Source organism: Misgurnus anguillicaudatus, chromosome 18 (genome assembly GCF_027580225.2).
Source record: "Misgurnus anguillicaudatus chromosome 18, ASM2758022v2, whole genome shotgun sequence".
Classification (NCBI taxonomy): domain Eukaryota; kingdom Metazoa; phylum Chordata; class Actinopteri; order Cypriniformes; family Cobitidae; genus Misgurnus; species Misgurnus anguillicaudatus.
Window position 1 is genome coordinate 39,735,485 of NC_073354.2, and position 22,916 is coordinate 39,758,400.

At 37.6% G+C, this 22,916-nt stretch overlaps 1 protein-coding gene across 1 annotated transcript; it reads right to left on the reverse strand.

Annotated features, from left to right (window-relative positions):
* Window positions 1–797: 797 nt before the first annotated feature.
* Window positions 798–22,630, reverse strand: rab10 (RAB10, member RAS oncogene family). The gene is made up of 6 exons (XM_055186146.2): window positions 21,978–22,630; window positions 8,728–8,788; window positions 7,722–7,860; window positions 7,104–7,193; window positions 1,912–2,013; window positions 798–1,802 (listed from the first exon to the last, which is right to left on the reverse strand). The coding sequence occupies exons 1-6, from the start codon at window positions 22,102–22,104 to the stop codon at window positions 1,716–1,718; spliced, it is 606 nt and encodes a 201-aa protein (XP_055042121.1). The 5' UTR covers window positions 22,105–22,630; the 3' UTR covers window positions 798–1,715.
* Window positions 22,631–22,916: the final 286 nt, after the last annotated feature.

Below are 22,916 nucleotides of genomic sequence, written 5' to 3' on the forward strand. Positions count from 1 at the left end.
GTTATAATAAATCTATGTTGTATTTTGAGCTAAATCTTCACATATGTACTATGAGGACACCAAAGATTCTAAGAGTTTGGTTTCAAAACGAGATAACTAAATTTTTTGTCAAAACGTGCTATTTAGATGTATTTTTTATTTTATTTTTGAAGGCTTAAATGCAGTTTGATTGATTATTAATTGGAATGCACAATCAAAAAACAAGATTTTTTGAAAAATTATAATTATCTTGTTTCGGAACCAAACTCTTTATTTTTTTACATCTTAAGAGTCCCCTTTAAATTGCATAATTTGTCCAGTTCATTAACAGTCAACATTTAATTAAGATTTCAAACCTCAAATTTCATGCAAAGGATTTTTGTCTGGATGCTCGGGTTCTGTTGAATCACAGTATATAGAAAGACAATAGGAAAAAAACTAACCTTCGTGAATTTATATAGAAATGGATTTACAGTGTTTACATAAAGTACCTTTATGAATATTTACTTCTACATGACTAAAATTTGACAGTCGATGTCTCATATTCAGACAGATCAATATGTATGTATACATGCATGCATGTATATGTATGGATGCATGTGTATATATATATATTATATAAATATATAACATTTACAGGAATTATCTGACTCAAATAGGAGTAAAATATTTTCTATTAATAAAAACATACTAATTTCCCGTATGACCATGCATTTAGTCTTCTTGCTATTAACAGAAGTTACTACTTAAGTGAGGACACCAGATATGAACCAGCACACACACAATTCCTTTCATCCTTGAAAAATGCGGAGAACATGTAACTTAAACAAGCTTATTTTTAATGGATCTGCAAAATTGTTTGAATTTCCAAAGAGAACACTCCCCTCCCTGACACGTATCTTGACTAGAAGAGATACTTCCTGTGAATTACAAACATGGCAAAACTTACAAAAGACCCCAAAAAACCCAAAGAAACCAGCATGCAGGAGAGAATGAGTAACTGAGTGAGGGTAAACAAAAAATACATACCGATATTCATAAAACAATCATTCTGAGTAATAAAGAAAAAATTAGATTTAAAAACAAAAATATAATGCCATTCTCTTCTGTGCAAACAGAATGGATGGTTCCGCTTGGGCATGTGTGGGGTCCAGCTTGCGGGGGTCAGGTGAGGACCATTGTTTGTTTGTGTCTGGATGGGTTACAGAAGAGTGATGGTTATATGTGTGTGTTTTGGGGTGGGGGGATGAGCTTATATGCTCTACGTTAAGGCACCGGACGAAAAAAAAAAACAAATAACCCCAGCTAGAGAAGATCTCACACTAACACTGGACAAAGTCTTCATCTATGATGTCATACTGAACGCTTCGCCGTTCCTCTGCGCCGACATACAGCGTCTCCAGGTCCACTGCCGGTCTTCGTGTAGTGGTGAATGCGCCTTTGTTTTGTTTGTTTGTTTAAACTCATTTCGTTCTTTCTTTAAAGTTTAAAATAAGAAGAAACATGAAACGACTTCTCTTTACATTTTTTTACAGAAATAAAAATGATGTCAGCAAGCAGTTGTGTGAGAAACGTTAGAGTTGTGTTTTACAGACAATCCCATAAGAAGGACACAACAGAAGAGTGTTAGACAGAAACAAAGGATGAGTGAATGAAGAGAGAAGGTGAGGGGTAAGAAAGAGGGATACAGAAGAAAAGATTGTGTTTGTGTGACGTGTGTACATGTGTGTGTGTGTTCAACTGCAGCACTTGGTCTTCCAGCCCGTGACTCCGCCCCCAGTGCTGATGTCCACATTTTCACTGTTCGGCTCTTTTACTGGTGTCTGCGAATAAAATAGAGTAATTCAATTTTAATAAATAAAAAAAAACAGAAAATAGCAATGGCATGGCTTTTAGTATTGATTGCGTTGCGTCAGGTATTTCAGCTCTCACCTTTTTAAGAATGTCTTCTGCTAACGTTAGGAACGCCTTCTCGATGTTAATGTTGGCTTTTGCACTCGTTTCGAAAAAGCGAATCCCGTGTTCTCTTGCGATCTGAAAATCAACACCAAACAGTTCATTAATGTGTTTGAGAGCCTGAACAAGTATATGCATATAATATTTTTAAACAACTAGTTAGTCTAAAGCAATGGTGATTGACAGATTATTGGACAAAAAACTATTAAGCCACCGTTCGCCTGTACGCGACATTAGGACATGACTGTTGCAGTTCGCCCCCAAGTGGCAGTCGTAATGAAGTTTCAATTTAATCGTAAATCTGTGCTAACATGAGAGAGAAGCTCATTCCAGCGCAAGAGGCTTCATTCTAATATTCACAATAGTGGAATAAATAAATGAATGCAAATGAATGAAACAATAAAAAGCTATGCGACAAAGACAAGACAAAACAAATGAGACTATTCATTTAATATGTATATGTTATTATTTTAATGTATTACTTATCAGTAATCAATCATTTTTTAACGATTCAAATGTTACTGATAAAGTTAAACTAAAAGGATGAATAATTTTCACCACGCACAGTGTTTTTAAAAATAGAATACACTGAAATACATTACTTCCGGACCGCCGGCGTACCACATAAGGTGCAGTTCACATTTTTTAACGGATGTGAAAATTACGCATCCGCAGATGGTCGTCACCTCACGCAGTCCCTTTAAGACTCTACGAATTAATGACTTTTGGTTATTATCGACCATCGTTCGTTGTCTACGGTGGAAATGCGGATTTAAGGGCTGGTTATACTCGCGCTTTGGTCCGCAACGCAAGCCTCCGCGGATCGCGCGCGCGTCTCACCAAACGGACGAGGCGTTTATAGTTTACGCGCTCGCCGTTGCACCATTTTTTTAACCACCAGGCGGCGACGCGAGCAATAAAGTCAAAAACAAACACAAAGAAGAGGATAGAAGAAGTCGTCCGCTGGAACAACCCTACTGCTTTTAACATTAGAGTTTGATATTTATAAATATGAGAACATGAATAAAACAACAATCTTTTAAATATGACGTCATTTTTGCCGCGCGCACCAACGTGCTCTTGCGGACGCGGCGACCATAAACTAGGCTTTAGGTCAGACACAGGTCAAACATTTTTCTCTCAATTTTTCATCCATCCGAAAATGGCAAATATTTCTTACCACGCCTATATTTCTATATTTCATTTACAATGTCAGGGAATTGTGGTAAATAAGAAAAAATAAGAAAATACAAGAACAATTTTTAGGTAGTCAATAGTCAACCTCAACTAGGGCTGTCACAATGATTAAATAATCGTCTCATCGCGATGATTTCAGATCACCGCAATGATTGCACATCTCTCTAAAGAACACAAGGGGGAGCTGCAGCGCCTGTATAAACGAGACCATATCAGATTACTTTTAAAAATGTGTTATGTGTATAAATATTTACTGCCAGATAAACCTCGCAAAATATTTAATTTAAATAATCACAACATTCTGTGAAAATTATTTCATAAACAAAAAAATTTATGAGAATTAAATGTCAAAGCAATAAACAGGCAATTAATCATCATAATCATCACAATTTATTAAACAATTAACCGTCAGCCAAATTTCATAATCGTGACAGCCCTAACCTCAACCACCAGTCAGTTGTCAGGGACCAGTTGCACCAGACAGACGTAAAAAATTTGGCTGTGACGTTGTTTTTTACCCGTTTCACCATCTGAAACTACGACCAGGCGCAGCTACGCTCAGTGTAGTTGATGCGAGTCCCCGCATATGCGTTTAACAGCAGTGGTAATAAAACGCCATTCGCGTTACTATGGTTATAGACTTAGTGGGCGTGCACACCAAAGCATTTACGCCCGCGGCCGGCGCATGTTTTCAATTGTTTCCAATGAAAGCTCTGCGTTTTTCTAAAAAGCCAGCAGTTAGCGGTTTTTCTTCAACTTTGGGTGAAAAGCTCCACTCGTCAATGTCAGTTCTCACACGGCCATCCAATCACATTACCCCAGCAACCAACCGGCTCACAGCTCAAGAATCAGAGCTACCAAAGCCGTCAGCTTGGCATCCTCCAGGTGTTTTCAGCCACGTTTAAAAGTTTTGGTGTGCACAACGCCTTACACTTTCTGCCGCTATGACAATAAAGAGCTTTCCATCAATTTGTTTGCCAGTGCACTCTCCCTCAAGATACGTGCATCACGTCCAGACCAATCAAACACAACCTGAACATTAACTAAACAAAAGCATTTACCGTTGCACAACAGGTAATTATTTGCAGATAATTTCTAATAGTTCTCGATTAAAACAAAATTAACTGAAAGCTTTTAACTTATTTACTGTGTATTTGTAAATATTTAGCTATTTTATGATAAACAGTGGGGAAAATAAGTATTTGAACACCCTGCTATTTGTACAATTTTGTCTCTAGTGTCTTTGGACAGCTCTTTGGTCTTGGCCATGTTAGTAGTTAGATTCTTACTGAATGTGTGGGGTGGACAGGTGTCTTTATGCAACTAACGACCTCAAATAGGTGCATCTAATTTAGGATAATAATAAATGGAGTGGAGGTGGACATTTTAAAGGGGACATGTCACAATAATTTTTTAAGATGTAAAATAATTCTTTGGTGTCCCCAGAATACTCATGTAAAGTTTTAGGTCAAAATACCATATAGATAGTTTATAACATGTTAAAATTGACACTTGTAGGTGGGAGCAAAAATGTGTCATTTTGGGTGTGTCCTTTAAAATGCAAATGAGCTGATGAAATGCAAACACTGATCACAATGATGGTGGATTGATGCAATTCAAATTCAATTGTGCTGTCAATTATTTTTTCTCCCTCTTTCTCTCTGCACTAAATGGCAGTGCTGTGGTTGGATAGTGCAGATTAAGGAGCGGTATTATTATAATACGAGCTCCTTATGACATCACAAGGAGAGCCAAATTTCAATGACCTAATTATTCCTAATTATTAGACCCCTCCATGATTTCTAAGTGAGAGAACTTGCAAAATAGTAGGATGTTCAAATACTTATTTTCCTCACTGTATAAAGTCTCATCAAATATGATTATCTCTTTTTTTTGCCATAAAAAGTCAGACCTGCCAACCTTTTTTTTTGAGTAGCAACTTACCGCAGCGGCGCGGCGCGAGGTCAGGCACATTTGCTGATCTGTAGTGATTGAGTTCACATGCTTACTTATGACTTATTACTACAACTTATTACTAAGCAAATTGTTCCCACTCACCACCATATCTAGTCTTTCAACATACAAGTAGGCTATGAAGAACTCATTTAATGAAAAGGCAACCTCCAAAAATATGCCTATTAAACAATATGCTTATGGCATATGTCTTAAATACATGGGACATTATAAATAACAAAGAAGCAACAAATAGCATGCTATGTCCTTGCTTTATATTCCAGCAGGCACATTGACATGAACCTCTAATGGGGCACAGCAGGCCTACCACTACTTTTTCTTTAACATACCTAACATGAACAGTATTAAAATGTTTTAATGCATAAATGCCATGTTAGCAAATGTGCATTCTACAGTACTGATGATAATGAGTCTTTTACACAAATTTACAATAACATTACTTAGCTGCTACTACAATAAAAAACATATGTGGATGATCCTTTTGTGTATTTTATCAGCATAGTGTTTAAACCTGCTGAAAAAACAGCATAAACCAGCACGATTCCCTTGCTGGTCTAGCTGGTGGACACCAGCATACAGCACCAAAACACAACATGGTCTTGGTGGTGCTGGTATGCTGATGATGACCACCAGCTAAACCAGCACCAAATCATCATGAGAATCAAGCTGGTCTATGCTGGTCACCAGCAAACCAGCAACAAAACACAACATATGCTGGTCTTGCTGGTATACTGCTTTTTTTTCAGCAGTGATGCCAACTGTTTATGTAGTGTCCTAAAGTAGATCTAGTGAACTAAACAGTAATGTCATATCTGACAATACAGAACAGTACACAAACATTGATTTTCTCAGCAATAATGCAAACCTCTATACTTGGTTTTGACTGGCTGAGCATATAGTTCGTTTTACCTCCCTCATCATCTATACTTTCTGCTTCTATTTCCCTGCTCTGCACAAAAAAATCTGATGTACATCGACAGGAGCCAGTAACAATCGAGTAAGAATAAGATTGATTTAAATTCAGAAGCGTACTTTTGTTTTGTCATGTTTTCTCGCGTGCCTCACATCACATGCTCTTCTGAGTGAGCGGCGGCAGAGTGCTAGAAAAAGTAAACACAGACGCTCCGCTCGCGGACATCGATTTCTGCGTGCTCGCGCCAGTTTGTCTTGTGGGACTGCAACGTGTTTACAAGCGTGAATTACAGTTCATATAGCTCAGTTTTTTTGGCGCGATTAACAATGTAAATAAATATACTGGCAAATAAAGTAAAAACTTAAACTTGAGGCACAACATAGGACACTGGGTACAACAGATTTACACTGGGGCACGTACAACAGTAAAAGGCGTCTAGACGTCCCTGGTTGGCAGGCTTATTACAATGGATCCAATTCACAATTCCCATACCCTGCCCATTAACCTTTAAAAACGGTGTTTAGAACCATCCTCCCTTGTAAAACAAGTCACAGTATGAAGATGGACCGGGATGAAAAACAATTTCGTTATTTTCGTTATTCGCTTCGACGGCTCCCCGCTCTCCGCTTTGAAGAGTTTAAAACTAGCGCTATGATTGGTCGACGTCGTCTTTTCCCAACAGGTTGCTGCCCAATGCGGTTACACAGATAGACGAGTTGCCTAGTGCGCAAATGCACAGACAGTTTAACTCAAAGCCACCAAAGGCTTTTCGCGTATTTTGAAGTGACAAATCGTAGCAGCGTAGTTTGATGTCTAAATGCGTATCTGTTACGCAAAATGCGTAAAGGTTGGCAGGTCTGAAAAGTCTAGACTTTATACTTCATTGACTAGACGTAAGATTAAGTATCAGACGTGCGCTATGCCTAGATGGTACAACAGGTGTAAATTCTACATCGGACGTAAAGCGTATTTTACATCCAAACCAGTCTTACGACCGTGTTTACGCCCAGCTGGTGCAACCAACCATAAGTGACTAGTGTACTGATCGACCATCCTGGTCACACAAAAACCTGTACAATCTCACCTGTTCACCCTTGGCTTTTGGTACGACACGTTTGTCCTCCATGTCACACTTGTTGCCTAGCAGCATCCTCTCGACATCCTCATTAGCATGCTGCAATAAACACAAAACCCACACCATTTAGATGCATCTTTACTTCAATCTCTACATCCTTTCACGCAGTAACATCGAGTCAGAGTCCAAATGAATAGTGTGTCTTTTTCCGGATATTGAACTACTTTCTCCGATCCCAATTTGATATAACTGTAAGTCAATCATAGTCTGACTCCTCTTAAAAACACTGTGGCTCCAGCACGGCTCTGTCTGAGTAACCTGACCTGCTTAACATCACTAAAAAACCTTTAACCAACTGTTGTGAGTCTGGGATGAGACAACCACAAACCTCATCGAGTTTCATTTTTTATAAATTCCAATGAAATTGCTGACTGTCTGTAACTTCGGCATGAATCATCTTTCGAAAGTCAAACCGTCAGCAATATCCCTTTTCGGCTGCAAAAACAATTGGGGATTTGTTTTGTTATAAAGGACTAATGTTTTAAACTATACTGCATCTATCGTGACATTTTCCAATAATTATACAAAACAAAATTGGCTGGTTGGCTGTTTGTGTTCATGATGTACCTCGTCAATGTTTCTGAGCCATTTGCTGATGTTTTCAAAGCTCTTGCCGTTGGTGATGTCATATACAAGCATGATGCCCATGGCCCCTCTGTAGTAAGAGGTAGTGATGGTGTGAAACCGTTCCTGACCCGCTGTATCCCTGCACAAACACATCAACAACCAATTAAATACTTCTGTTCATTCATCATAGTTGAAGCTAAATAAATAAAATATCCACAACAAGCACGTTCATTCACGATTACATGACGAACAACATCGCTGTAGATAATACTTAGCCAATAATACTAGTGATGCACCGATGTATCGGCCGCCGATATTTATCTGCCGATATCTGATGAATTTGAAACCATCAGCATATCGGTAATAGCACAAGAAAGGCCGATACCGACTGTTTTTTAATTAACCACATAAACGCAATGAGTTGCATGTCTGTTGTTCAATTAAAATGATTTAATGTTCTGGTGTGCACCGACAGAAAACCTTTGTTGACTCAAATGTCTTGGACAATAAAAGAAACAGACTGCACTTTAGTGGGGGAAAAGAAGTCCAACTTTTTTTGAAGTTGCAATAGCACTGGCATTATTTATGTTTATTAAAGAAATCCATTATATGTAAAAAAGGAGTTAATGATGTTAATAAAAGAAATGCTGAATAGCAAAAACCACCTTTGAAGGTTGTCATGTTGTCTTATATGTGTTTTAGCTTAATTTGTGCCTCTCTTATTATGTTGGTCAGTTGAATGTTAATTAGATCCAATCCATGTTCAGTAAAAATAATTTGATGCAGAAATAAACTAGCTAATAGACCAACTGTATAGTATTGTATACAAGTGTTTAATATCGGTATCGGCCAGAAGTTGTCTGTTTAAATCGGTATCGGCCCAAAAAAAATCCTATCGGTACATCCCTAAATACTACTAAGCCAATTTTTATTAACATTAGGTCAATTCTGGATCATGCAAATGCGCACAAATAAATACAGTACAAAAAAACTTAAGCAGACTCACCATATCTGTAGCTTTATCTTCTTTCCTTGCAATTCAACTGTTTTAATCTTAAAATCAATTCCTGAAAAGAAAAAAGAAACAGAAATTTAAGTAAATAAATACCACAAATACCATCCGATTTGTCGATTAATCGGAAAATAATCGTCAGATTAATTGATTATAAAAATAATCGTTATTTGCAACAAAAATCTTTTATTTCAGAAAGCAAACAAAAAAAATCATTGCCCCCTGCAATAAAACATACGTACTGAGAAAGTTTAAGAGTCAGATATGATGTCTAAAAGCACGTTCATATTAGGACCAATGTGACAATACATCTACACAATAAAAGCTATCAATATTCATTGTGCATTCAAGCCATGTTTGTTTAATGTACACGGGTAAGTGATTCGGTTGGTTTGTGTGTTTTGCGGACACACAGTTTGTTCTGTAAAAACGCAGCACAACCCAGGGTGGTTGAAAGTCTCACTGTGGTAGAGATGCTAAAAGGTACAGAGATGTCAAGCGTTCATATGAACACTAGCAGTGTGTGTTGTTGAGACAAGCACCGACCAACACGAACAGGCAATCAGAATGGAAAGGTTTATCTGTGAAACTGCTAAGAGTTCAATGATGCAGTCACACAGTAACATCATTCAGAAACACAAACTTACACTGAAAAGTGCGGTAAACTGTATTTGTCGAGCATCTCAAACAACCTTTGTTTCTGGAGGTGGGGTTTAGAATTCGTTTTAGTCATTGTGCATCCTCCAACAACAGTCATTACAAACTGAAATCACATTTTGCGCGAACAATTGACACGGTTAAATAAAAGGTTTTAAGGGTATGCACACCGGGAAAGAAGCTTAGTGCCGCATTGCAAATTTGCAATTACATCTTCCGGTCTGGTATGCGACTCCTTGAGTCGCGAGTGATCGTACAGATGCGAATACACACCCATACAGCTATCTTAATATCGGTATCGGCCATAAAAAAGCAGCACATATCTATGACCTGATATGCTATAAAGTTTTAAGGGTAACCCCCAGAAACCTTATGGCAACCACCACATGTAAAAAAACAACAACAATTTGAACAACTTAGGCTATGTCCACACGAAGCCGGTGCATTCCCTATCCGATAATTTTTTTCCTTGCTCTAAAAAAATAATCCGTAAACACGAAAACACTGAAACCGACTGAAAGCGGTGTAGTATATATGCCGGACCAGTATGGGGCGCTGTAATTCTGCCACGGATATACACTATACACGGAAAAGAAGACTTTGAGCATGCGCATAACCAACGTATGGTGTTGTCCATAATCGCTAGTTGGTCACCACAACTGCATAGAACCAATAGATTTTGCTGTAATAAAGCTAGTAGGCTTTAGTAGCTTCTGTAGCACGAACACAATCACGTAGTCCGCCGTTATTGTTGTTGCTGTTACGTGTGACGCTTCCAACACGTGATGCGATGACGTTTTCGCTTCTCAAAATATACGGATTGGCTGTACAGACGAAACCGCAAGGGTGTCGGTTTCAGATTTATCCACTTTAGGACCCGGTTTCAAAAAATAGCGGATTCAGTCTACCAAAACGCCGGATCCGTGTGGATGAAACGCCAATACGATAACAAATTTATGCGTATACAGTGATACGCGTCTCCGTGTGTGGACAGCCCCTTAGTAACTCAATAGTAATACCCAAGCAACCACACACTAACATCATGGTGGATGGATGGGTTTTAAAGATAAAAAAACACTATTTTTTCATAAAAATTTACAAATTGGCACAGTGGCTATGTTTACATGCACAAAATTTTGTCAATCTGACTAAATTTAATACGATTTAAAAAGTTACAACAATACAGTTTACATGCACCCTAAACATTGCAATCCGATTTAAATGTTTGTTTACATTCACATTCTATATAATCCAAACCAAACGTTTGCACAAGCGTACAGTCAGGGTTGCCAGATTTGCATATCAAAACCATCCGGATGGACATTCAAAACTAGCCCAAAAGCATCCCAATGACCGTCCACAGCCCAAATATCCAGGGTTCCCTCACCTTAGTTAACTTCAAATTCAAAGAACTTTCAAGGACTTTCCAGGTCTATTACACTCAAATTCAGGGACTAAATGTGGGGACACATTTCAAGTGAGAGCAAGGTTACAACGTGTTACCTTTTAAGATACATTATTACAGTTCCCTTTTGAGGGAACTCGCGCTGCGTCACTGCGGTGACACTTTGGGGACGCCTCCAGGGGTAAGTGCATAAATGTGTATATCAAATTCAACCAATGGTGAGACTTAACAACAAAGACGGGGTGACACGGGAGCCAGGAAGTATATCGCTATCTGAAATATTGCCAAAGACGGCGTTACAGGGATGCAGGAAGTATGACAAGGGAGACGCAGCGTCTCGTTCCCTTGTCAGGGAACAACAGTTACATACGTAACCCGAGACGTTTTTATGTGTCAAACACAACTATGCAAAAAAGCATTTTGGTATGAACCAACATTCGCATAAAGAAGATATAAGCATTTAAAGCAAACAGTTTAGCACGTGTGCTTAAAAAGTCTAGAATTTTATGATATTATCCTACACTACACAGGGAATAATATGGATTTTTTTCCATAAAACTTCTTGCATAAAATAGATTCAAGCACTTTCAATGACCTGTATCTATGCATGTTTCAAAAACTTCCCAGGGCCTTGAATTTTTTCTTCCAGATTCACAAACTTTCAAGTATTTCAAGGACCCGTGGGAACTCTGGGCATATGATGCTGGCATTGTTTAAGTTTCTTCCAATTACATTTTTTCTAATTTTATTACAAAAAACATTAAATTGTGTTAAGTGGATGGCAAGCAATGGAAAGACAGTTCAGAATAAATGGTTAAGTTGATTTCAGCTCTTTAGTGTTTGCTCACTTTTTTTGCTTATAGACAAAGATAAATTCCCACATATCTGCAATGCCTTTGATTATTTTTTCAACTTCTGTGATGGCATACACTAGGGTTGTGCCGATAGACGATATCATCGTCCATCGTGATGGTTGACTGACATCACGATGGAGAGTCACCATCGTGATGCCACGCCCCCTCCCCACTCCGCTGCGAGTCGACATACACTAACTCTCTTCTATATAGACTATAGTTAACCTAATATCTTTGCGTGAATTGCTCTATAAATTAAATAGAAAATATAACTAATCCATATATGCTATTTTAAATACTGTAGTCTATGCCTGAGACGTGACGTGTGTTAGTCTGTGATAATATCCTGTCAGGCATTTGATCTTGACTAGGGATGGGCACGGATATTCGAATGGCAATAATAATTCGAATTTAAAAAATGCTATTCGAATGTTTGTTTGTTTTTAATGTGCCACCAAAGGGTAACAACTTATTTGATGCTTTTTCACTTCATCTATACTGTCTTTTACAGACTTAAATGTAAAATATACATGAACATTAATTTGTATGTATTTCTGATTGTTTGGCAATGCAGATTGCAGACGAATTTAAGTTTTTCCTTTTATCTCCGGGTTTGTCCGCGCCGCGCCGTATTTGGCCACTGGCTCAGTGAGGGCTCACGTGTTATTAAACGTGCTTCTCCGCCGCCCGAATCAACACATCATGAGAGATTTGTAAGCTTTCTGTTATAAAGTCTACTTTATTTTGTTAATAAGGAGACAGACACGGAGAACGAAATGAAACGGAGAACATTTATTATATGCGGTGCTCTTTTGAAAATGAACCGGATAACTGCACATGGCAGTTTAAAGCAAAGCATTATTGTATCTAGTCAGAAGAACGGGCTTTCACCGAAGCAGGTAGGATAAATACGGTTTTCTTTATTCACAAATACATGTCAAACTAAACTGAGAAGATATTTAAATGGCGACTGAGCAGTCGGTTATGTAGATGTGTTTTTTCATTTGCTCCGGGCTCTTGGTGTTTTGAGTCTGTTTAAATGATGATAGCCTACTTTGTCAAGTCCTCAAACTTTAAACTTCGCAAGTCCTCAAACTTCGCTTAGATTTGGGGTTAGTGTATAATATTTGGTATAATATAATGTATGTAAGATCAAACAGTAATGAATTAATACTAACGACCGACTTGAAACTAAGGATTTGACTAGACTTCGCTCCGCATTAAGTTTTAACGCATTTTTTTCTGTAGGATATTTTTTAAGAAGAATTTAAAATATATATAAATAAAATATATTTTTTTACAATGTTTTCAACTTAAAAATACATACATATATATATATATATACATACAGAATATAAGTTTAGCTTGTTGTGGATATTTCCTAATTAAGCCTTCTGTGAAATTATGACAAAATGAAAAATACAAAACACGCATGTCTTAATTAACATAATTTAAATAAACGAATATTCGTTCTTTAAGAGCTTAAATATTCGAAAAAGTAAATATTAAAAGTAATAGTAAATTACTGGTAATAGTAAGTTACTGGAAAATGGCCATCCCTAATCTTGACATTGCTAGAATCTTGTCTTTTTACATGTTGTACATTTATCTTAAAATAATTAATTTTGTACAAGAAAACAGCCCATATTAATTATTTATTAGTAGCCTATTGTAGTGTCTCGGGAGATCGTGCTCATTGTTACATTGAGGCTATACTGCACTGAAGCGGCAGATTAGGATATAAACCCAGAATTCAGCGAACGTCAAGAACAAGAAAACGGGAACAACACTCCGACCGAAACGCGGGATTTACATACACAGACCATGTTTAAATTTCGATGTGTCTGGCCCTGTTCACTTTGTCTAGTTTTAATAAGCTGCGGATTGAAGTGCTGGCTGCTCCCCGCGGTGCTGAAGACCCGCTCTCTGACGGAGTACTGGTGGCACATATGCACAGATATTTACGTGCAAAATTTGGAAAGCGCGAAGGAGTCGTTGGGTTAGTAAAACAACGAAATTATAGCTTTTAAATAGAAAAAAATATTTATGTAAAGAGATTAAAAAGTGCTTAAAAGTGCACAACTCTTCTTCAGTGGATTAAAGCTACTTTTTCCCCTTATGTGCAACCTATAGTAGTTGGGATAGTAAAATAACAAAATAATAGATTTTAAGTACAGAATAGTATTTATGTAAAATATATATTAAAATAAAAAGTGCACAAGTCTTCTTAAGTGGAAGTAATAAAGTAAAATAACGAATAATAATTATATAATAACGAATAATAACGAAAAATTAAAATACCCCCCTCCCACCTAACGATATCATCGTCCATCGCGATGGTTTACGTAACCATCGTCAACTGCCAATTTATGGGGACATCGCCCAACCCTAGCATACACACACACGCACACGCACAGACAAGAAGTGCCAAATCATATTCATATTCCACATTTTATCATAAGTGTTTTAATGCACTGACTTGCACTGGTCTTGGTATTGTCTCGGTCTTGGTCATGACTTGGACTCAGTTTAGGTGGTCTTGACTACAACACTATTCAGCAGCATAAAGAATTTCACGTCACGTGCTCATTTGAGCTTATAATAAACAAAAATCCCAAAATCAATACAATTTACAAACGGATTATTTGGTTGCATGTAAACGTGCCTACTGTGATGCAGAAATCGGTCTAAACATCACATTCAGCAGAAATATTAAACACACAGCTGCACTATGGGTGGGAGCCGCTTTATGCAATGATACACAAACAAGGAGCCAAACACTGAGTCACTCTCACACAATACACGCAAACCACACTAAACCGCAACAGCAGAGAGAAAAGGATGCATAAGAAAAGAGTGCACGAACCCTTACACACTCAGACAGAAGGGCTCCAGACTAACTTTTTTCACTAGGAGCACAGTGGCCCCCAACTGAAAATTTTAGGGGCACAACCAGAAAATTTAGGGGTACACACTGTAAATCAACATGCTAAGCAAATGTTCACATTTTTACTAATTAAACAATGACAACATTGAACAATTTCTTTAAGCTACCTCACAGAGACATTCAGCTTAGATTCAGTACAGCACTAAATGTGAGTTTGGGTTAAAATGGCTCTGATTTTCAGTTTGGAAAATCACAAGCTCAGAATCCAATTCATACACACATACATGGATGGGTTCTTGACAGTCAGCCAATCAGAACTTCCCATGAGCCTCAACAGCTGTGAGGCGCCTCCACAGGGACAAAACAAAAGCTCCGCCCAGCTGACCCAAAACCCTGTCAATCAAAGAAAGAGATTGTACAACACAGCATGTGCAAAACTCTCTTCCGATCTTAAAAAGATCTGTTTCTCACATTTCGTTGCTCACAAGTGTATCATCTTTTAAACAAGCGAGTGAAAGTTCAAATATGTAGCAGGGGTGCGAGCGTGTAAGATGATCTTTCACTTTGGGACTTTCCTGTGTGTATTTTAAGGCCTATGACATACAGAGAGATTCACGTAAAGCCAATATGAAATGACACACACAATCACTTAAAAACAGATATTCAAGAAGAGGAAATATTTGTAGGGAGGGATTTCCTGGTGAAAGTAAATATCAGGAAAATACACACACCAGAGTTTGCAATTTATTGTGGTGAACTACTTCGCTCAACTACTCTTTACACCAGTTATTAACGTGGTATACTCATGTTTACACTAGAAATGCATCGCATGTTTCTTTGAAAGAAGTTTGAGCGATCAGATCACAACAACGTTCGAACCCTGGTTACACCCATCCCCTTATGTTTAAATCACATGAGATGGATATTTGTAACAGGTGTACACGAGGTCATTGTTTAAAATGTACCTTCAGTGATGTCAGAGGAAAAGAAAATCAAGTTTCAAATTAAAGATTGCAAAAGTTCATAGGGAATAATGTGCACTCATTTACAATAAGAACAGATGTGCATAAAGAAAGTGAAAATGATCAACTTTGGATTTAAACCACCAAGGACATGTCAAGATGAAACTACACGGAAGTAAATTAGAATAGAAATAAAAACAGATCTCTTAGACTCTTACTGATCTTTCCCGATGGTTTAGTAGATCAAGCACGTAGTCACATTTTATAACAACCAACTGACCTCTCTTTCTGACACACGTAAGGTGTGTGATGTGTAGAGCCCGACCGATATGCATTTTTTGGGGCCGATGCCGATACAGATATTAGAGAGTAAAAAAAGACCGATAACGATATATCGGCCGATATTCATTATGTGCATATTATAGTACAGTACACATATACTACAGTATATTATACTACTACAGTACTGTACATAGAATACACTATATACATTAACAGAATATACTATATATAAATACTTTTTGCAATGATCACTCTATGATCACACCACAAATGTGGTGATCAAACACTTAAAATGACGTGACAAAGATATGTAATATAGGCAGGTGTGTTTTACAAGTTAACAATAAACTTTATTATCCAAAATGATTCTGATATAAGTGCACAAAACAGTAAATTTGACTTATTATAAATAACTTTAAATCACAAACAAAACAAAATACATATAACTTAAACCATTGTCAGTTTTAACGAGAATAATGTTATATTGGGCTTATTTTAAAAAATGGAAACTTATAAAGTCATTGTTTATTAGCTTTAGATTGAGTTATGGACTTCACAAATTAATTAAAAACTTACCTTTAAGACGACAATGCTTGAATTACTGACAACATACTGATGTAGGGTTATGTTTAATGTACTGCACAACGTTTTTATAACACGAACCCACAGTGTTCTGCCGGGACTTTAAACTTTTATCAAACTAAAGCGTCTGCTCTCCGCCTCTTTTATTTAGCGAGGGTGTAAAGTTGCGCGAGCTTATTTAATCAATTGCTTTGAAATGAGAATGTAACAGCACAAGCAGCTGTACTCCCACAGACTGCGCGTCAGTTTAAGCGCGTCCTTTCTCCGCCTCGCGTCATTTCTTCCGCTTGCGTTTGAAACAACTCGCAAGTGGACAAAAAAGACTGATTAAAACGACCAAATGTAAACAGGAATGTGTCTCTCTCGTCCACTTATAATCCAATCGACCAAAGCGCGTCTTAATACCAGGTGTAAAATGTTTTGAAGAAACCGCGTGACTGCCGCGGCCGCCACCTGAACTGAGAGACTGACTGAAGTGAAGGGGGTGGGGGATTGGCTGATGTCACTACAGTGAGTGACCTGAGTCGCCATTAGCAACCAATAGGGCGCACTCTGCTGGACAAACAAGTACTTACATCTTTCAAAAGCATTTAATGTGTTCTGTAAGGAACGTTCATATCGGCTTCATATCTGCGGCTTATACGCCGATACAGATATATCTGCGACATGCTCATATCGGCCGATAAAATCGGCAAAACGATAAATCGGTCGGGCTCTAGTGATGTGGTCATCCGCTATCCTATGACTCGCAGCAGGTAAAAACACAATCATAAAGATCTCAAACACACCCTTGTCTGCCCAGAAAAAAAACCTGGTAAATATTAGTTTTTCATTTCTAGCTGCTTGTTTCGACTTGTTTCAGTTACTGTTTCACAGACATAAATTAAATGGTCATTCATAAAAAAATGCTAGTGAATAATTTTGCAGAATAAATGTTTTTCTTTGAGTACTTTGGATAATAATTATTAGGGGTGCCCCGATATATATCGGCCGATGATGCTTGCTATGCTTTTCAATGAATTACGGTGAACTGCCGCTACATCCAAAAGCCAGAGGGCGCTCTCGTGCAGAAACTCAATATGCGCTGCAGACGATGAACCATACACATGCAGCTATGACACGCAGCTCCAGGACATGGCTTAAGGATATATTTATATTGCTGTTCTTCAAACCTTTATTAACGTTTAACCAGGTATTTTCATGATAATAAAGAATATGTATAATGATTATGTTTGACGAGTGTTGCTTTTACAAATGCATATTATAAACGACTTAAACTAACAGTGATTTTAGATCGATAAGGACTTACTGATCAAAAGCCGTAGTACATGAAATAGCTGTGAATAATATCGGCTGTGCAATTCAGAATAGTTATCGGCCACATATTATTAGTGTATATTGGCGCATTTATATATGTATGTATGTATGTAAGAAATATTTAATTGTTATGCAGCCTTAGTCAATATACCATTAAATGCTGCAGACTTGGATTTGTTAAATTCGGAGAATACAAACTGCCAGTTATTTAGACACATGCATTTTGAAGTCAACGTGACATTCATATCATTATGTGACATTTCTGAATGAAATTGCACATTAATGAGAGGTAAATTGTAGGACGGACTTGATCTGTAATTTATTGGATTGTAAAAAGTGTCCATGCCAATCCTGAACAAACTATCTGCCATTATGTTAATACTTATTGTATAACTATTAATGGGATGTGCATGTATGTAATTTTTTAGGGATGCACCGATATGGAAATTTTAGCCGGTACTGATAACTCTTTATATTTGGGGGCCGATAACATATATATATATATATATATGCCGAAAAATATTCATATTTCATTATCATGGTGAAAATGACAATATTTAAAAACACTCAAATAAAACTTAACTTTAAAGAAACTATGACAGAAATATGATCACATACTAGATTATTAATTAATAATGAAACTAAAGGGTTAATAAACAAAAACTGTCATCGTTTTCATGATCAATCGTCAATGCCACGTTCGAGTCCTCAAGAAATAGAGAACTCGTGCCCATCCCTAGTTTAAAAACACTAGATTAAATCATAACATGATGATATACAGCTCTTCTGAATGAACATAGATGTTCCAAATATCTACAAATACAGAATATCTTCTTACACCTGACTCTGGTCTACATATACATGCAAGACATTATACAAAACGTCCTGTTGAGTCCATCCTGTGGACCAGTTTTTTTTTAAATAAACGGACATGGGGGGGGGGGGGGGGTTTCTAAATTTGCCCCATGAATGGCTGTAGCACTGAGATCTCCTGTTACCCCGAGAGAAACGACCCTGTGGTGAGTTCAAGAGCATCTGCTAGATCACAGCTACGCACACCCTGTTCCTTTCGAATAGGTTAATAGAGTTCCTGTAATCTAACAAGTATGAACCACTCACTACATTTACTATCCAGGCACATGAATGCAGTAAAAAAAGCGCCATCAAAACTGCTCGTGGTTAAAGTGGGAGGCTGGATTTATGCTGTAGATATTGATGCCCAATTCAGATTTGTTGACTATATCCGATTCATTTTTTGACGATTCGCTTACATCATCTTTTAAAAGCGACTCGCAACACTTGGTGAAACAATTCAGGGGAGACATATTGACCCAGCTTAAACCACAGAGAAAGTAAAACATCACAATATGAAATGAACACAGATGAAATAATACAAGGAGCTGCCTCACAAAGAAAGCACTTCTCACACATAATGCTAATAGTTGTAAAGTTTTCTGAACTTTAAGCAAGCAAAGACAAAACTTGCGGTTATATCAGTGACATAGCGATGTAGTTTGACACGCCATTTGCTCATAGTACAAACATCTTTGATCAGAAAGACGAGAAAGAGATGCAAAGGTTAAGGTATAACATTAATAGAAAGAAAAGAGCGTCAAGACCTTAAAACAGACTTTATGGTCATCACCTCATAGTACCCGTCATATTTATAATATCTATATCTAGAGATCCGTCTCTCATATACAGACATGTCGTCATGCCTGTAGGTTTGTGCATATATTCATACCTGTTCATTTTATACATTGCCTATTTAAATGTACTGTATGCATAAATTCAAAAAACAATGCATACTTTAGCTTAAGTAGTAGTCTATAAAACTAATAACCGATTTAAAAACAATACTGTTTATCAAGACTCAATCTTTTGTTATCTTATGGGCATTTTCACTCGAACACTAACTAGACCATATTTTAAAACTGTGGTGAGAATTTAGTTAAAAGTTATAGTGAGTGGCAAACTTCTGCAATTATATATTATATTCCAACAACAATATAAACAGAAAATATATACTGTGAAATATACATTTACCGTGAAATAAACGACTTATTCGTACAATAGATTTTTGCTCATACCGCCCACCCCTAGTTGACGTCATTTGCCAGCGTCGCATTTTCAATGACGCACAACACGTCTTGACATTGGAATATCCGTTCTGCGAATGCATGTTTCCGATTCATATCCATTTTCCCACATATGCATAAGGCCAGAAACAGATATGAGAATATAGAATCTATGCTCGTACGTTCGTGGGTCTTATCCGATCTGTGCACAAGAGAGAAAAAAGAATACAGTGTAAATGCAACCTAAGTATATCTGAAGAGTTTCGTTGCGAAACGAGATAAATTCATTTTTTAACATTTTTGTCAAAACATGTTTATTATTATGTTATCATTTTTTTATTTTGTTTTATGGTGCTACTTAGCTGTATTTTTTAAGTTATGAAGGTTTAAATCAAAACAAACCAACTGCAGTTGCATTGAAAGTAATTGGAATGCACAACCAAAAAACGAGATTTCTAAACATATTAAAAAAACGATGGTTATCTCATTTTGCAACGAAACTCTTCATCTGTCTATAAACGATTTCATCAGACGCATGTGCGATGACGCGATTACACGCCTGAGTGAAACTTTACTTTCGGTCTATGTTTGTTTAATGGTGTGACTAGTTGCTAAACTGAACTCTTGCAAAAAATACCTCTTGGAAAATAACAAATGTTTTGGTTTCCTAAAGAAGAGGGAAGATGGCAATCATGGATTACCGCCATTTGATGGGAGGTTTGGCAGCCGATCTGTAGTTAAGATCGCATAAACATATATAATACACATTTTACACAGTAACGTTAGCTCAGTGTAGATTTTTATGCGCTTTAGCTGCGATTTAAACTAAGATAATCTACTTGTTGTTTATTTTGCTTGTTAACAGAAATAAACTGATCTAAAAGGAATTTTTTGTTATATAACACTTGTGGCACAGTTTTCTAACAGATCAAATTCAATGTCACCACAAAAAAACTCTTTTCCACTGACATTATCCCAAAGAAGTGTTTAAATGCATACACTGTAAAATAATTCAGTAGCAATTACAGTATTACTGGCAACTAGCTGCCGGTAACTTACTGTAGATTTTACATTTGTCATTTACTTGTCACAGTTTGTTCAAAGTTAAATGAACATGAAACATTTTCAGTCTTTATCTTCTACAGTAAGTTACTGGCAACCAGCTGCATAATTACAGCTAATTCTTTACAGTGTAGAAAACATCTTACAGGATGCTACCGTGTTTTTTACATACCATCACAGTACTGTGACATTTCGGAAAAGTTCCTAAGAGCAAAGGAGTGTCATATATATCATGACATATATAGACGTATAGCAAATTACTTTTAGGATAAAAACAGGTTTATTTTAACTAAACCACATCATTGCTTTGGAAAATGCAAGTTTCTTTTAAATACAATGACATCAGCCATCAACATATGAACATAACCTAACAACTAGTAAAAGTCCAAACCAAATGTGCTTCCCCATGATATCACAGAGAAAACACCACGGAATACTGAAATGACAGGTTTAGCAGAACACAAGCGCGCGCGTTAGGCAATCGTTCTATTGGCACGAGCTGACCCGGGCATGCGCGGTAGAGCAGCATATGACGCCACACTAATGAATTGTTTATGGTTATTTAAAAATAACTTACAATCGATCATTTTATTGAATTTGCAGGCTAATTCAACTAGTTACAAAGTGAATGTACTGTATAACAGTTTAACCCGCAGTCTTTATAAACTAAAGATTATCAAAGGTATAATGTCTGTGACAGGCCTGTTTGAACCTTTACATTTAAACTAAACTATGCACTATTTCACACAGACAGATAAATTAGTATCACACTGTCAGATTATGAATAAGACTCATTTAACGTCCATTTTCTCAATAAAAATGTTATGTTAAAGCTAACGTTAAACAACTATCAGTTAAGCTTAACATCAACAATAACCTTAACACTCCTTTAAACAGACAAATAAATAGGGCATGGTTAACATGGCAAACCAAAACAAACTTATCAGCCCAACAACACATGATCCTGACTTTGTGCTGACTTCTGATGATTTCATCAGCTGATATGAATCTGTTAGCATGTTAGCAAGCATGCTAGACCTCAGTCGTCTCAAGGCCCGGTAACCATCCACTCACACATACAACATTATTTCTCATTAAAATTTATGAATAAACACCCAGAACAGGTTCGGCTCGGAAGGATTTGGGCGTGATACTCACCTATAGTGGAGATGAAGGTGGTGTTAAAGGCGTCATCGGAGAAACGGAACAGGACGCAGGTCTTTCCCACTCCAGAATCACCGATCAAGAGCAGTTTAAACAGCAGATCATATGTCTTCTTCGCCATTTGAGCTCCTTATAAACACACACTGACGATAAACAGATGGACACCGAGTGTGTGTTAAAGAAAGAAAGATTGTGCGCGTGTGTGTGATCCAAAAACACACACGGGTCAGTCTCGCGACAGCTTAATTTCGTTAATTTCCCTCTGTGGACTATTTTAGACTTCAACGGAGATCTTTATGGATGTGCGTTTACTTCCGGCGTGCGTATTTTGTGTTGTTACGTGTTGTTTTATATCGGTCTTTCTTTCTTTCTCTCTTACTGTCGGGACAAAATGGCTCCTCCGCCCGACTCACTCTCTCTCTTTCTTCAAACTACACCAGCGATCTGATTCAAATGAAAAATATTCCGCTTCATCCCAGCAATCCCGAACCGAACAAATCACCACCCGCACGTCTCGCACCTGGATCAGAACCGACAGCCCGTACCGGGTCCGTTTTGGGAGTTTAGAAGAGGACAAACACACTGACGACCGACCAACCGCCGTCGCCTTCGAATAGAGCGACCACGGCGACACCCTAGATTTCAGTGCCACGCCCCTCTTCCCGCCCCTACGTCAGTGTTAAGGCTTGTGATTGGCCGAGGGTGATGTTTTTCAAATTCGTTTCTGACAGTGATTGGACGGGGGGTCAACTGTCCGAAGACATGATGAGGGCATTATTGACGTAGCTATTCGGGAAGGGTGAATGGAGGTGCGGCGGGTGTGATGCAGCTGGCGCAGACCGTGTATAAAGATACCCGATTCGGGCCTGTAAACCCAACCTTGTGATCAGGCACTATAGATATTTAATAAATCCTGAGGTTGAGTCGAACCCT